The sequence below is a fragment of the Anguilla anguilla genome, chromosome 17 (genome assembly GCF_013347855.1).
Source record: "Anguilla anguilla isolate fAngAng1 chromosome 17, fAngAng1.pri, whole genome shotgun sequence".
In the NCBI taxonomy this organism is placed as follows: domain Eukaryota; kingdom Metazoa; phylum Chordata; class Actinopteri; order Anguilliformes; family Anguillidae; genus Anguilla; species Anguilla anguilla.
Window position 1 is genome coordinate 4,677,658 of NC_049217.1, and position 16,030 is coordinate 4,693,687.

A 16,030-nucleotide genomic window follows, 5' to 3' on the forward strand; every position below is an offset into this window, starting at 1 on the left:
TACTGTTTTATCCTGTTCCTCCTTGTGATCCAAATTTCAAGCTTTGCTTGCCCAAATAGGAAATTAAACAATGAAACTTGTGTTTTGCACTGTACCCCGGACCCAGAATGAAGACTCATGTCAAAAATCACCCCAAGCCTCTCACACGATCACTCAACAAACCAAACAATGATGACAGACGATTACATTGCACAAACAGGTGGTGCGCAGATTTCCCCCTCCCCACAGAAAGGGCAGCCCTCCCCTAGGGGATGGTCTACATGTGCCAGGTGTCTACTAGTGGCTATGGCTCCAAGGATCAGCCTCCACTGGAGGTCTCCTGACCACTTTGGTACTGGTGTCTTATACAGCAATGTCCAATTCCTTAAAGCCGGTATAAAAATTGGTCCCAAACCCTGCCAAACACCTGCCCTCACCTCCCCCAAGGAAAGAAGGTGCCGAACCTTCACACAGACAGTGTACAATGCCCTCTTGCTCACAGCCTTAAAAACCCCCAGCAAGGGCATCCTGAAGGTTAAAAGCTTCCCCTGTTCCTCCTGCCAGTCCCCCACCGCTGCCTGCACACAGATGGGCGGGAAAGCAGGGGTCTTTATACACTGAAACACAAGCACAGCACCGTCTTTTTCAGATGACGTGGGTAAAGCTGCTCTTATTCCCACTAGGATCCTCTCCACCAGCCGCACTGAGCGTGTCCCCACCGGTGCAGCAATGGCAGCCATGTCTGTCCAGCCATTGTCCTCCAAGCTCCACAAGTGCGCCAGCTTCGTCATATAAGCCCTTACATAGTTTCCCTTGAGGCCAGCCAAGACTTGTGGTGACACCCCCAAAGGTCCCCCCGTTGCATAATAAAATGTCCGACCACGCCCTCAGCATAGAGGAACAGAAGTCTGGAAGGCCTGCAGTTCTTGACCCCCGTAAGTTCATTAAAAAAAGGTGCCGGTCCAGCCCCCAGCCCCCTGCCTTCCTCAGAGCACAGGTGGTCTCCCTCCAGCTCACATCGGCATGATAGAGAAGCCTCTGTGCGGCCTGCAAGCGTAAAGTCCTCACACGGCTCTCCAGGTCAATGGTACTGGTGCGTTTCCCTCAATGCGCTGACAAGCTTATGCCCTGGTATAATGAACAATACCAGGATTTGACGTGACGATATTTGCCATAGTTAAATGAGTGTAACATGGTTCTGTTTGCTCTACAAATACTTTTGTGCTTTTTTCTGATTCACAGTGGTGCAGTGGGTAGCACTGTCGCCTCACAGCAAGAAGGTCCTGGGTTCAAATTCAGCCTGGGCCTTTCTGTGTGACATTCCTTGAACGTCTTTAGCCTAGGTGTATGTAAACTTTTGGCCTTAACTGTATTTAGCTTGTTAAATGTTTAGTTGGCAGAAGTGCTGTGTGAACAATGGTGTAACCGATTTAGTCTAGCAAACAAACCTGCTGTAGGTTATAGTCTAGGCTACTCCCACAACTAAATTGCCTAGCTATATCAATACAATACGTTTCATCTTCATATGCTTTAGTGTAACAACACATAAGCTGAGATATGAACCAATAATATTATTATGTACAAGACATAATTGAAATTGCCTTTATAATCGTTAGCCATCATTATCTAGCTATAGAGCTAGTTAGACTAGGAAATTTGCAAACTACCGTGTAGCCAACAGGTTATAGATGCTGTTCTCCCTTAGCCTACAGTAAATAGTCTGATAACACGTAACTTTAGATGTTCTGTCTTTGGAAATATAACTCACTTCAAAGCATTGAAACTTATTATTAACCACAAGGAAAAACACCAAGTTAGCCCACCAGGAGCAGCAGCTCAACTATGCGGCAATCCTGAGTCAACCAGCCCCTCGACGCACCGCAGCCCCCGCCTTTTGAATATTTTTTGTTACATATATAATGCCTTAAAATATTTCCTGTACACATTTCTTGCCAATGAAGCATATTTAATTGAACTGAAATTGAGAGGGAAAGAGAGAGAGAGAGAGAGAGAGAGAGAGAGATAGAGAGAGAGAGAGAGAGAGAGTTCTGCAGTAGAACTCTGCTCTCAGTGATGCTGTACCTGTCCTCCCCAGGGCGATCATCCTGTAGCTCACGTACTTCTTCAGTGCCTCAACGCAGATCTGGGTCAAGTACTGCGTGTCATTCTTACGCTTAGCTAAATTCCACTTCACTGCACTGATAAACAGCTGCTGTGCAGGTGTAATGAAAGGCCAGGTTTTCATGTCTTCAGTAAGAATGTCTTTCCAATGGTATGAATAACCTTCAATCTGTCCTGGATCTCTGGTGTCATCATCCCGCTGACAGCCATACTGGAAACGGTGCACAACTGAGGAGAGAAAACACACGGTCACTGCACACATCCCACACACACACACACACACACTGTCACTGCACACATTCCACACACACACATTGTCACTGCACACATCCCACACACACATACACACACACACTGTCACTGCACACATCCCACACACACACACACACACTGTCACAGCACACATCCCACCCACACACACTGTCACTGCACACATCCCACACACACACACACTGTCACTGCACACAACCCACCCACACACACCCACACACACACACCCATTCTCTCTCTCCAAGTCACCTATAGCACACTCACTCACAGAGCTCTGATCCCACTAAGACTACAGCATTAGGCTCTGATCCCACTGAAACTACAGCATTAAGCTCTGATCCCACTAAGACTACAGCATTACGCTCTGATATCACTGAGACTACAGCATTAAGCTCTGATCCCACTGATACTACAGCATTCAGCTCTGATCCCACTGAGACTACAGCGTTAAACTCTGATCCCACTAAGACTACAGCATTACGCTCTGATATCACTGAGACTACAGCATTAAGCTCTGATCCCACTGTTACTACAGCATTCAGCTCTGATCCCACTGAGACTACAGCATTCAGCTCTGATCCCACTGTTACTACAGCATTCAGCTCTGATCCCACTGAGACTACAGCGTTAAACTCTGATCCCACTGATACTACAGCATTAAGCTCTGATCTCACTAAGACTACAGCATTAAGCTCTGATCCCACTGAGACTACAGCATTAAGCTCTGATCCCACTGATACTACAGCATTAAGCTCTGATCCCACTGATACTACAGCATTAAGCTCTGATCCCACTATGACTACAGCATTAAGCTCTGATCCCACTGATACTACGGCATTAAGTTCTGATCCCACTGAGACTACAGCATTAAGCTCTGATCCCACTGATATTACAACGTTTAGCTCTGATCCCACTGATACTACAACATTAAGCTCTGATTCCACTGAGACTACAGCATTAAGCTCTGATCCCACTGAGACTCCAGCGTTAAGCTCTGATTCCACTGATACTACAGCATTAAGCTCTGATCCCACTGATACTACAGCGTTAAGCTCTGATCCCACTGAGACTACAGCATTAAGCTCTGATCCCACTGATACTACAGCATTAAGCTCTGATCCCACTGATACTACAGCATTAAGCTCTGATCCCACTGATACTACAGCATTAAGCTCTGATCCCACTATGACTACAGCATTAAGCTCTGATCCCACTGATACTACGGCATTAAGTTCTGATCCCACTGAGACTACAGCATTAAGCTCTGATCCCACTGATATTACAACGTTTAGCTCTGATCCCACTGATACTACAACATTAAGCTCTGATTCCACTGAGACTACAGCATTAAGCTCTGATCCCACTGAGACTCCAGCGTTAAGCTCTGATTCCACTGATACTACAGCATTAAGCTCTGATCCCACTGATACTACAGCGTTAAGCTCTGATCCCACTGAGACTACAGCATTAAGCTCTGATCCCACTGAGACTACAGCATTAAGCTCTGATCCCACTGAGACTACAGTATTAAGCTCTGATCCCACTGACACTACAGCATTAAGCCCTGATCCCACTGAGACTACAGCATTAAGCTCTGATCCCACTGAGACTACAGCATTAAGCTCTGATCCCACTAAGACTACAGCATTAAGCTCTGATCCCACTGAGACTACAGCATTAAGCTCTGATCCCACTGATACTACAGTATTGAGACTGTTTGTGAAATTATATAATCCTTCAGGACTTTAATTATTTCATATTGCAAATGCTGAGAGCACAGAGGGAGCTGTATATTTTGTCGTATTTTTTTTTATTGAAAAGATGGAACAAAGAGCAAAAGTCAATACCATGACCATATAACGTCTACTCTACGGATGAAAAACCAAAAAGCGGGGCGGGGTGTATGGTGCACTCCATAGGGTGCCTGACTTTCAAATGATATACCCATCCTCCTGTGGGGTTGCAGGTTTGATTCCTCAGCCATAGCACTTCCTGTGCCGCGATCCCATCTCTAACTGTAACCTTGCATTCCACCCATCTGAATAATGTACACGAAAAAGGAGAGCTGTCCACTCTCCTTTTGTGGGGAAAATACATGGAAACTGGTGTTTTTAACATGAGAAGAAAATAAGAATAGAGAAGAGAAAAGTAAATAGTGATATACGTAAGACATAATCCCCTATGAGGTTTGGTTACAGAAGCAAAGTTCCCGATAGCTGACCACCTCTGAGGGAATTACCCTGCTGATTACATAGCTAATTACCTTATACAACAATATACATTCAGACATCAAGCTACGGGGTCAGTATGTGTGTATACACGTTTTTGTGTGTGTGCGTCTGTGTGAGCATGTGTGTCTGTGTGTGAATCTGTGAATTTGTGAGCAGGAATATGTATGATCCATACGTGTATTTTAATGTGTGTGTGTCTGTGCTTACCCTGGGTTGAGTTGTAATGCTGCATTGCATTTCTGATATTGGCTTCGAAGGTCTGGTGTGCATCAAGCGCTTTCTGGGTCTGTTCCTCCCAGTAATCTGCTCCCTCATTCTCTCTTATCCACGCAGTCGTGGGAATCATCCTCCTGCTCTTGCTGTCATAGTATGAAAACTCCTCATCATCCACCAAACCCTTGATGGTGAACTCCGGGGGGTCAGTACCCCCAGTGACAGCAGTGCAGACGTACTTCAGAGAGTGAGAGGCTGTGGACGCAAACACACCTTCATTAGAATCGAGTACAAAATAAATTAAAGCATTTATTAGACACGCTTACCTAAACAGCATCAGACTACATTTTTCATTAAATTAATTTACCCAGCTTGACATTTTGGAAATCCTGGTCCTGTCGCACAAATGCGCACAGATTCAAAGGTACGTCTGAGAGACTACGCACGCCATCGCTTGGCAACCAGGCCAATGGATGCCTGTTCTGAGGACTCCGGGACCGTCGCAGGGTGGCGATATTAAAAAGATGCCGGACTATATATTTACGATCTGCATCTTTTTAAGTTAGTCTTGGTTAACCTTAGCCTACAGTTCGGAGTTGCCTACTGCCTACGGTCCACGTTGTCTGGATCTTGTTAACGACCACTTCAGTAACGTGTTAAGTTACTAATAGTATCCTTTGTGATGCTTTTTAGTTATAGAGAGTGCATATTGTAGTGATTACCCCAGTTTCTGACTCTAAACATCTGTAGGGAACCGGAGGACGGTCCTTCAGGCCAGAGGATCATCTTGCTGGGTTACGTCTACCTGCCCGGTGAGATCCTGCATCCTGTGATATACCTGTACATATGCTTACATCTCCTTTAGCACAAATAGATCTACTCCCTGCTTTCCTGTAAAATAAACGCCTTCTCGCATTTTACATATCACTTTATGCTTAACTGGGTCTTCGTTGATACTGAGGTGGCTTAGTGTCACGTCTGGTAGCGTACACCTGGTTATTAAACGCAGGTGAGTTACAGGTCGTAACAGCTACTGAAACCTGCTTAACCCATTCTATTTGCTGTGACAGATCCCTTTTTATAGCGTTTCTGCTACATTCCAATCTACTGCTACTTCACACCAGGCTGGCCAGTGGAGGATGGCCTCCCCCTCTATAGCTGGGTTCATCTCAAGATTTCTTCCCATTGAGTGTTTTGGATGGCCCCACTTGGAGTTTTTTCCTTATGTATTTTCTTTTTGCTCTGTCACTTGCCTCGCTACTCTGTAAAGTGTCTTCATGACAGCTTGTGACTATACAAATAAAATTGAATTGAATTGAATTGAACATACACACAAACACCAAAACAGGAAACGTACAGGGTGCCATATTCAAAAGCAGAAAGGACAGGACTGTTCCCAAAAAAGATGTGAAACTGCAGGACAGGGAGGTATAGCAAAACCTCCTAAAGACACACAAATGCCCATGTGTCCCCACAAACAAAAATAATGTTGAGAATTTCCACAGCAGATGAACAAAATTCCCGCCAAAACCACACCCAAGAAGTGCGTATATGTGTGTTAAACCTGTTCAGTGACAATCCTTAAATACTGTAATGCCACTTCCTCAGAAAGGTGCTCTTTAAGGTAAACCACTGGCCTTCGTTGAAAACTTCTACAAACATTAATCTTTTTAATCTTATCCAAGAAAGTATTTCAAGAGGTATATTAGATTACATTTCCCCTTACATACCACCAGGATGTGTGTCATTACCAAAAACCTGAAAAACTACATTTACGGAGTGATTTCACGGTGCTAAACTAAGGGCTACGAATCTAGTCCAGAATTATTCCTACACACTGCCATCGGTTACTAATAAGTACCCTTTACAAGCAAAAAAGATACAAATGAATATTATCTATTGTTGGCTAGGGGGACTGTTTTTTTTTTACCTAAGTCTATAGGGTTGCATCCTACAAGCGTTTGCACCTTTATATGCACTTTTTTCAAATTCAATTCAAAATAACTTTATTTATCCGTTAGGAACTTCATTTGTGTAAAAGCGTCAGTGCATACACAACACATAACCGGACAAATGACAAACACAGAGTAGACAACATACAAGTGCAGCTTAAAACAGTTTAAGATGTCCACCAATAGGGTTAAGTATGCTTACAAAAATGTCCATAAATAAAATAGTAATAAATAAGGTCAAGCACCCAAGCTAGCTTATGGAGTTTCCTCAGAAAGAAGAGGCGTTGCTGACATTTGGAGATGATTTTACTATCCAAGATATGATATGCGAATAAATGCAGTTTAACGAACATAAAATACGTACTCTGACAAGATGCAAACTTAGAGCGGAAAGGCAGGAGTTAAATAAACTAATTAAAAGTCCCATCATGGTAGTCCACTGTGAGGACACCATATTTACAGCCCACGTTTTTTCACAAAAAATACAGAACTGTCACGGTTTCTGTGCAGGTAGATCATTTTTCTGTGCCTGCACCGGCTCAGTGGTTAGCATTCCGATTAGCCACTCGGCTAATCGTTATTTTGGTGTGTGGGGACGATTAGTTCGAGCTTGCAGATTAGCCACTCGGCTAATCGTTATTTTTGGTTCCTGTGGGAGGATTGTTCCTGCTTGAACATTCCATGCATTCCTGCAGGGTTACCTCTGATCGGTTTCACCTGGGGGTTGCTCACACCTTCCGCTGATTACCAGCCACACCTGTGGCTGGGTATTTAAAGCGTCAGTAGGCAGTGGAACGGTGCTTGAGTGTAACGTGTTTTGCTCTAGCCAGTTCCCTGTCGTATTCCTGAGCAAGGTAAAAGGAATTTAAGAACAAAGAGATTTAAAAAAGAATTCTGACTTCAGTTTGTTTGTTTTTTGGAAAAAGGTATTAGGACGGTATAGGTCCAGATTCTGAGGCCGGCGGTTTTAAGGGGTTATTGTGTCACCGTTGGGGCACAAACCTTTCTGCCCTTTACTAACCAGTTTTCCCCCCTGGTTTTAGTTGGCCTCAGAACTTCTTCCGTTTTGTTTTTGAAAAGACATTTCTTTTTCTCAGCTTCGGTTCGAAGTTGTTTATTTTTCATTTCTCTTTTCCCTATTCCTTTATTTTCCTTATATACTCCTTCTTCCTCAGTTACCCGTTTAGGGGTTTATTATTCATTATTTGGGATAGTCCCCTAGGAGTATAGCACCCCCTTATTTAGTCTCTCACGAGACTCAGTGGTTACTGGAGTGCCCTTTGGTAACTTGTAGATCCCCTGTTTGGTCGCGTCTGGTCTTCACCCTTCCCCGCCCTCACAAGAACATGACAAAACTGTCCCCATGCAATTCGCCTATATTCCCCCAATCCTAAATCTATATGCCCACCCCTCCAAAAAAAGCAATTATGCGACATTCTTTTCTCTCCGCAATATATATATATATAAAATAGTCAACATTTTCCCGGAGGATGCAGCGTGGATGCGTCAGTGCCAGGAGAACCAGTTTTTCACCAATTTGTTGAAAAAGTCTTTTAAACTTTTAAACCAGTTGCCTGCACATGAACAGGACGTGCAAGCTCAGAAATGACTCACCGAAAGCCTCTCGCTCACACGTGAAATAAAGAAGCGAAACCAGCTCATCAAGCTCTAGGGCCAAATCAAACAGGCCTACGATATAGGCCTACTGGTGTATCCTCTATGAAACTATTTTATTTTGTTTATTATTTAATGGTGTATCAATGTATTTGTCTATGGGCTAAATTGCTCTTCCGTTCTTATTGGTTACACTAGCAGGCAAAATAATTTACACAACTAAAAGTTACATATTAAATATTTTTAAGCAATGAAGCAACCTTTTTCACAATTTAGAACGACAGCACAATGCTGTGGTTAGTATCCTGTTCAGCCACAAGTCAGCTATATTTCTCACAGATTAAAAGATCATTTTATTGAAAATGATCGAATAGTAATGTTTACACTTCCAATTTTCTGAGGCTAAAATGTTTGACGTTCATTCAGAAAGTGAGTTTGATGGATTAAACAACATAATTAATCTGTGCTGCCACATTCTTGCATTAATGACCAATAGACTAGCTAGTTCCTCACTTTTCCTCACTCTCAGGATCTTTGTCTCACTCTAATCCCACATTCTGAACATTATACATTCAGAATGACAACGACGTCCTAAATGGTTGTAAAAATACTTAATGCAAAGTGTATGCATTTGGTGTGCTGTGCTGTTGCATTTTGCCAGGTGCTTGATCATGAATGTATGTATGTACTGTCAATGCTATTAGAAATCCAGTACCGCCAATTTAATTGGCCTGAAAATGATCTTAGGCACGATCACTCATGTAGGGAGGATTCTCAGTAAGAGAGCCGCTTTCACTCCTCAGATCTCCTCATAACTGGTGTCAACAGTGTAACAGCTGGTCATGATAATAATAATAATAATAATAATAATAATAATAATAGTAATAATAACCAAAATCTTGAGGGAAATGCCTTAAGTGGGTTAAATCTGAGAGAGCAAAAAGCACAGGGAAATTTTTGTTTTACTTGACATTTGGCACCCTATAAAATCCATTAAAACATCACATCGTCTGCCACAAAGACATCGTTAGTTTCGCCCCTAACTTGTGAACTTTTTCAGTTACAGTATACATCCTGTAATATGCGCTGAACTACGCCTGTAGTTTTGGGCGCATGAAAAAAGACGAAAGAAATGTCATTAAAAACGAGAACGATTTTTAAAACTCAACAACCTTTGCTTAAACTATATTCAATTTTTTGTTATCCTACTTGCGTAAATACAAAACATCTCAAACTCAAATAGAAAAGACGGCGATTGTCCATGCATTCCATTATTTTTGCATGCATTTCTGAATCTGCGTCCATGATCTGCGCCCGAACAATCAGTAGTCGAACTTTATCAGTTTTGTGTTTCAGGCAGTTTTCCACCTTGCATGTCCGATACAGGCATCCCGTAAGCATCCTGTAATACGCCCTGAACGCAACAGGAATCGGAAGCTGCGAATCGGGATTTAACTTCCGCGTCGTATTTATTTCTAATATAGGCTATGTATAATTCATTTTAACTTACCCGCATTTCCCCCGCAAATGCCACATAGCACGACACAAAGAAGAGCGAAGACCCTCATTCCGAGGAAAATGTTCAGTTACATTATTCAATAAAACGACCAGTTTTTGTTCTTTTTTACCTAAGTCTATAGGGTTGCATCCTACAAGCGTTTGCACCTTTATATGCACTTTTTTCAAATTCAATTCAAAATAACTTTATTTATCCGTTAGGAACTTCATTTGTGTAAAAGCGTCAATGCATACACAACACATAACCGGACAAATGACAAACACAAAGTAGACAACATACAAGTGCAGCTTAAAACAGTTTAAGATGTCCACCAATAGGGTTAAGTATGCTTACAAAAATGTCCATAAATAAAATAGTAATAAATAAGGTCAAGCACCCAAGCTAGCTTATGGAGTTTCCTCAGAATGAAGAGGCGTTGCTGACATTTGGAGATGATTTTACTATCCAAGATATGATATGCGAATAAATGCAGTTTAACGAACATAAAATACGTACTCTGACAAGATGCAAACTTAGAGCGGAAAGGCAGGAGTTAAATAAACTAATTAAAAGTCCCATCATGGTAGTCCACTGTGAGGACACCATATTTACAGCCCACGTTTTTTCACAAAAAATACAGAACATGACAAAACTGTCCCCATGCAATTCGCCTATATTCCCCCAATCCTAAATCTATATGCCCACCCCTCCAAAAAAAGCAATTATGCGACATTCTTTTCTCTCCGCAATATATATATAAAATAGTCAACATTTTCCCGGAGGATGCAGCGTGGATGCGTCAGTGCCAGGAGAACCAGTTTTTCACCAATTTGTCGAAAAAGTCTTTTAAACTTTTAAACCAGTTGCCTGCACATGAACAGGACGTGCAAGCTCAGAAATGACTCACCGAAAGCCTCTCGCTCACACGTGAAATAAAGAAGCGAAACCAGCTCATCAAGCTCTAGGGCCAAATCAAACAGGCCTACGATATAGGCCTACTGGTGTATCCTCTATGAAACTATTTTATTTTGTTTATTATTTAATGGTGTATCAATGTATTTGTCTATGGGCTAAATTGCTCTTCCGTTCTTATTGGTTACACTAGCAGGCAAAATAATTTACACAACTAAAAGTTACATATTAAATATTTTTAAGCAATGAAGCAACCTTTTTCACAATTTAGAACGACAGCACAATGCTGTGGTTAGTATCCTGTTCAGCCACAAGTCAGCTATATTTCTCACAGATTAAAAGATCATTTTATTGAAAATGATCGAATAGTAATGTTTACACTTCCAATTTTCTGATAGGCTAAAATGTTTGACGTTCATTCAGAAAGTGAGTTTGATGGATTAAACAACATAATTAATCTGTGCTGCCACATTCTTGCATTAATGACCAATAGACTAGCTAGTTCCTCACTTTTCCTCACTCTCAGGATCTTTGTCTCACTCTAATCCCACATTCTGAACATTATACATTCAGAATGACAACGACGTCCTAAATGGTTGTAAAAATACTTAATGCAAAGTGTATGCATTTGGTGTGCTGTGCTGTTGCATTTTGCCAGGTGCTTGATCATGAATGTATGTATGTACTGTCAATGCTATTAGAAATCCAGTACCGCCAATTTAATTGGCCTGAAAATGATCTTAGGCACGATCACTCATGTAGGGAGGATTCTCAGTAAGAGAGCCGCTTTCACTCCTCAGATCTCCTCATAACTGGTGTCAACAGTGTAACAGCTGGTCATGATAATACTAATAATAATAATAATAATAATAGTAATAATAACCAAAATCTTGAGGGAAATGCCTTAAGTGGGTTAAATCTGAGAGAGCAAAAAGCACAGGGAAATTTTTGTTTTACTTGACATTTGGCACCCTACAAAATCCATTAAAACATCACATCGTCTGCCACAAAGACATCGTTAGTTTCGCCCCTAACTTGTGAACTTTTTCAGTTACAGTATACGTCCAATGTAGTTTTGGACGCATAAAAAAGACGAAAAAAATGTCATTAAAAACGAGAACGATTTTCAAAACTCAACAACCTTTGCTTAAACTATATTCCATTTTTTGTTATCCTACCTGTGTAAATACAAAACATCTCAAACTCAAATAGAAAAGACGGCAATTTTCCGATTCCATACGATGACGTCGAACACTAAACTGTATGCATTTCTAATCTAGGCTATGCATAATTCAGTTAATTTACTCAAATACGGGTTTTATGGATGATTAAAAGTCTGAGCTAGAATATTTCAATGTTCCGAACCGTGACATGCCGATTGCCTCCAGCACATGGTCACTAAAAGCTGCTTACTTCAATCCAAGCCAGTTACGTAGTTACAGGTTGGAATGGAGCAAAAACCAGAGATGCCCACCCCCGGGACTACGTGTTCATGTTACTTTATTTCTATGTACAGCAAGGCTCTTAGTGATCTGTAGTCACCTGGGTCATCTGCCAGGCAATGGCTAGCAGGACATTCGCCATACCCTTCCAGCACTTAGAGTTTGACATTTTTCTGAACTTTATCAGTTTTGTATTTCAGGCCGTTTTCCACCTTGCATGTCCGATACAGGCCTCGCGTATGCATCCTGTAACACGCCCTGAACGCAACATGAATCGGGAGCTGCGAATCGGGAGCTAACTTCAGCGTCGTATTTATTTATAATATAGGCTATGTATAATTCAGTAACTTACCCGCATTTCCACCGCAAATGCCACATAGCACGACACAAAGAAGAACGAGGACTCTCATTCCGAGGAAAAGGTTCAGTTACATTATTCCATAAAACATGACCAGTTTTTGTTCTTCAGGTCTTCCGCGAAATCAGTGAGCGGGGCGGGAGCCTATGCAGGGGCAGATCAGAGACTGTAAAAAAAAATAGGCAGATACATCTCCCATCCAATAAACAGGCACTCTGGGTAAATGACTAGCAAGTAGCTGGCTTGAGCAAGAAGGTGCTTTTCTGTGTTCCATGTTATTTGGAAGAGATGGCAAATACCAGTAGCAAACTTGCCAAATGGTTACACACTAGTAGCAAAGTTACCACACAATTACACACCACTAGCAAAGTTACAACACAGTTACACACCAGTAGTAAACTTACCACACGGTAACACACCAGTAGCACACTTGCCTGACAAACTTGCCTCATGGACCAGGTAGCTGCCAGTGAAACAATGGACACATTTAAGATTCACAACTGCAGCAGCTACAGGACAAATAAGCAAATTAGCACGATTGGTATAGTACATTTACATGGCCTTAATGTTTTTATCAGATTAATTTTGACACACTGACTTGACTGACTGAAATGTATCAGTTTGCCTTTAATCATTTAGCAGATGCTCAGTGTAAATATCCTGAGTTAGTTAATTAGGAGTTAATCAGGAGTGACTCAAATGCATTGTGCCTGTGTGTGTGCGTGTGCGTTTTAGGCTGAAGTGGAGAACTTTGTCCTGAAGATGGCAGCAGAGTTCCCATCCAGGAAGGATCAGCTGATCTTCCTCATCAACAACTATGACACGATGCTGAGCCTGCTGATGGTGAGGCAGATGGACAGACGGACTTGAGAGAGTGTGAGCACGCTCTGTGCACTGCCTGAGCCCCAGAGAACTGGCCTGAAGACTGACTGTCTGACTGACTGACTGAATGTCTGACTGATGACTGTCTGTCTTACTGACTAACTTACTGACTGACTGTCTGACTGACTGACTGACTGACTGACTGTGTATGAACCTGTTTGATAAAGTGCCTGATCACAGCATCTCTCTCCCACTCTCTCCATTCCTCTCTCCCCCTCCTTATCGCCCTCCTTTCTCTCTCTCTCTCAGTTCAATTTTTTCAATTCAATTTGCTTTATTGGCATGAATGTTGAAAGAAACAATATTGCCAAAGCATTCAACAATACAACACAGTTTAGGTAATAAACATAGAAAGGTAATAATTAAACAATTTCAAATATACATGAAATAAATGAAAAGATGCAAATAAATACATTAAAAAAATAAAACCGTAAAATAAGTAATTAACAAATAAAATTAGGACCATTCAGCAGAGTACATGGGTTTGTTTGACCAAGTTGAAAATTGGTTTATAAATTATAGTGTGGATGTAGCTGTATTCCTTAATAGATGACACGCCATTATATATTTTGCACAAAGCTCTATTATTTCAACATGTTCTCCAAAAAGAATGCACGTTTTTTCATCAGTCCCTAAATATCAGAAATTTCTTATTTTTTCAGAAATATTTGAAAAGTGCTGTTCTAATGGCTTCATATTTGAAACAGGAGAGGAGAAAATGTTCCTCATTCTCTACCTCTCCTGAAGTACAATGTTTACACAGTCTGTGGTCTCTCGGTAGCCAGGTTCTTTTATGCCGGCCTGTTTCTATGGCTAGCTGGTGGACGCTGAGTCTGTACTTTGTTAATAGCATCCTTTTTGTGGGGTCTCTAATTATGGTGAGATACTGTGCCAATTTGTAATCTTTTTTCAAGTTTTGGAAGCAATTAATTTTGTTTATTAGTTTGATTTTTTCTTGCCAATAGTGATAATATTCATTTTGCATTGTTTTTTCTATTTGTTTGAATTTTGCCAATGTGGATTGTGTGGTTGAATTTAGCTGGTGTTTTTGGGCCAGGTATTCCAAAGAGTCGCTCTCTGGGTGTTGTGTCTTATATAAAAAAGCACGACTACAGTAGTTCTGTGGGGCAGTATGGGCCAGGTGGGTCCAGAACTTTACTGCTCTCTTCTCTATGTGGAGCAATAGAGGGAATCTCCCAAGCTCTGCCCTACAAGCCAGGTTTGAAGTATTTCTGTGTACACCCAACATGTTTTTACAAAAATCTAAATGCAGACTTTCTGTGGGGCTTTTATCCCAGGCTTCATGACTGCTTTGAAAGAGGGGCCCCATATTTCACAGCCATATGTGGCTATTGGTTTAATTACACTGCCAAATATTTTCAACCAGATCCTTATAGGAGGGTGAAATCGAAACAGTGATTTTCTAATATGCAATATGCTCTACGTGCCTTATCTGCTAAATTTTTAATTGCTAGATTGAACTGCCCTGAAGAAGTGATTGTCAGACGCAGATAGTTGTAGTCAGTTACATGACTGATAATTGTTCCACCCAGAGTGAATTGATATTTAATTTTCTGAGAACGTGATTTTTTCTGAAAGATCATGATTTTAGTTTTATCCATATTGATTTATAGTGCCCAGTTTTTACAGTGATTTTCTAGTAAAGTCAGGCTGTGATGCAGTCCTTGTTCAGTTGGAGATAGGATCAGTAGATCATCTGCATACAGCAGACATTTAATTTCCCTGCCCTCTGATTTTAGTCCAGGAGATGATGACTGCTCCAGTGTTGTGGCCAATTCATTGAGAAAAATATAAAATAATGTTGGACTAAGACTGCAACCTTGTCACACTTCCCTACCTTGATGGAAATATTGTGTCCTGCTGTTATTAATTTTAACACAACATTTGTTTCCTTTATACATGTCTTTGATGATGTCATAGACCTTTCCTCCTATTCCACTCTCAAGAAGTTTAAGAAAGAGTCCATCATGCAACAAAGAATCAAAGGCTATATGAAAATCAATAAAGCAACCAAATATTTAGCCTTTATTGGTTTGATGGACATGTTTTTCTACGAGTGTGTGGAGTGTATACAAGTGATCAGTTGTTCTATGGTTGGGAAGGAAACCGATTTGACAGTTAGTTAGAATATTGTTCTCTTTTAGGATGAGCAGTATTCTGGCATTGATAATGCTACAGAATAGTTTCCCAAGGTTTCTGCTTATTCTGTCAGGACCACTGTCATCAAAGTAGAACTTTATTGACAATAAAGGCAATACAGTTATGTTTGGCGGTATGGCTCTGTTCTGGAGCTCTCCCGCCAACCACGCAGCCCGCGTGGATAAGGCCGGGAGGCCAGCAGCCAAACCCCCCTAGAGGGGTACACACAGAACAGATCCAGCAGCAAAGCAAGTTCTTAACACATGGGATGGAGCAATACAAATTCTTAACACATAGCAATGGAGAATGCAAATTCTTGACGCATGGGGATGGAGCTGGGGTGGTGGAGGGGATTTATGAAGCAACGTGCAGCGCTTGCATGCAGGAGGAGCAGCCGA

The 16,030-nt window shown here is 41.5% G+C and overlaps 1 protein-coding gene and 1 gene segment (V, D, J or C); both read right to left on the bottom strand.

The window, feature by feature from the left end:
- The window catches only part of LOC118216218 (H-2 class I histocompatibility antigen, Q8 alpha chain-like), a 56,592-nt gene extending 43,871 nt beyond the window's left edge, over positions 1–12,721 (bottom strand). The window contains exons 1-2 of the mRNA XM_035397294.1: positions 12,585–12,721; positions 4,809–5,069 (exon numbers count right to left, since the gene is read on the bottom strand). Of these exons, the coding sequence (XP_035253185.1) occupies positions 4,809–5,069; positions 12,585–12,642 (319 nt within the window). The 5' untranslated portion in view covers positions 12,643–12,721. The remainder of the gene's footprint in view (positions 1–4,808; positions 5,070–12,584) is intronic.
- Positions 1–16,030, bottom strand: part of LOC118216209 — a 145,739-nt gene that overhangs the window by 45,035 nt on the left and 84,674 nt on the right.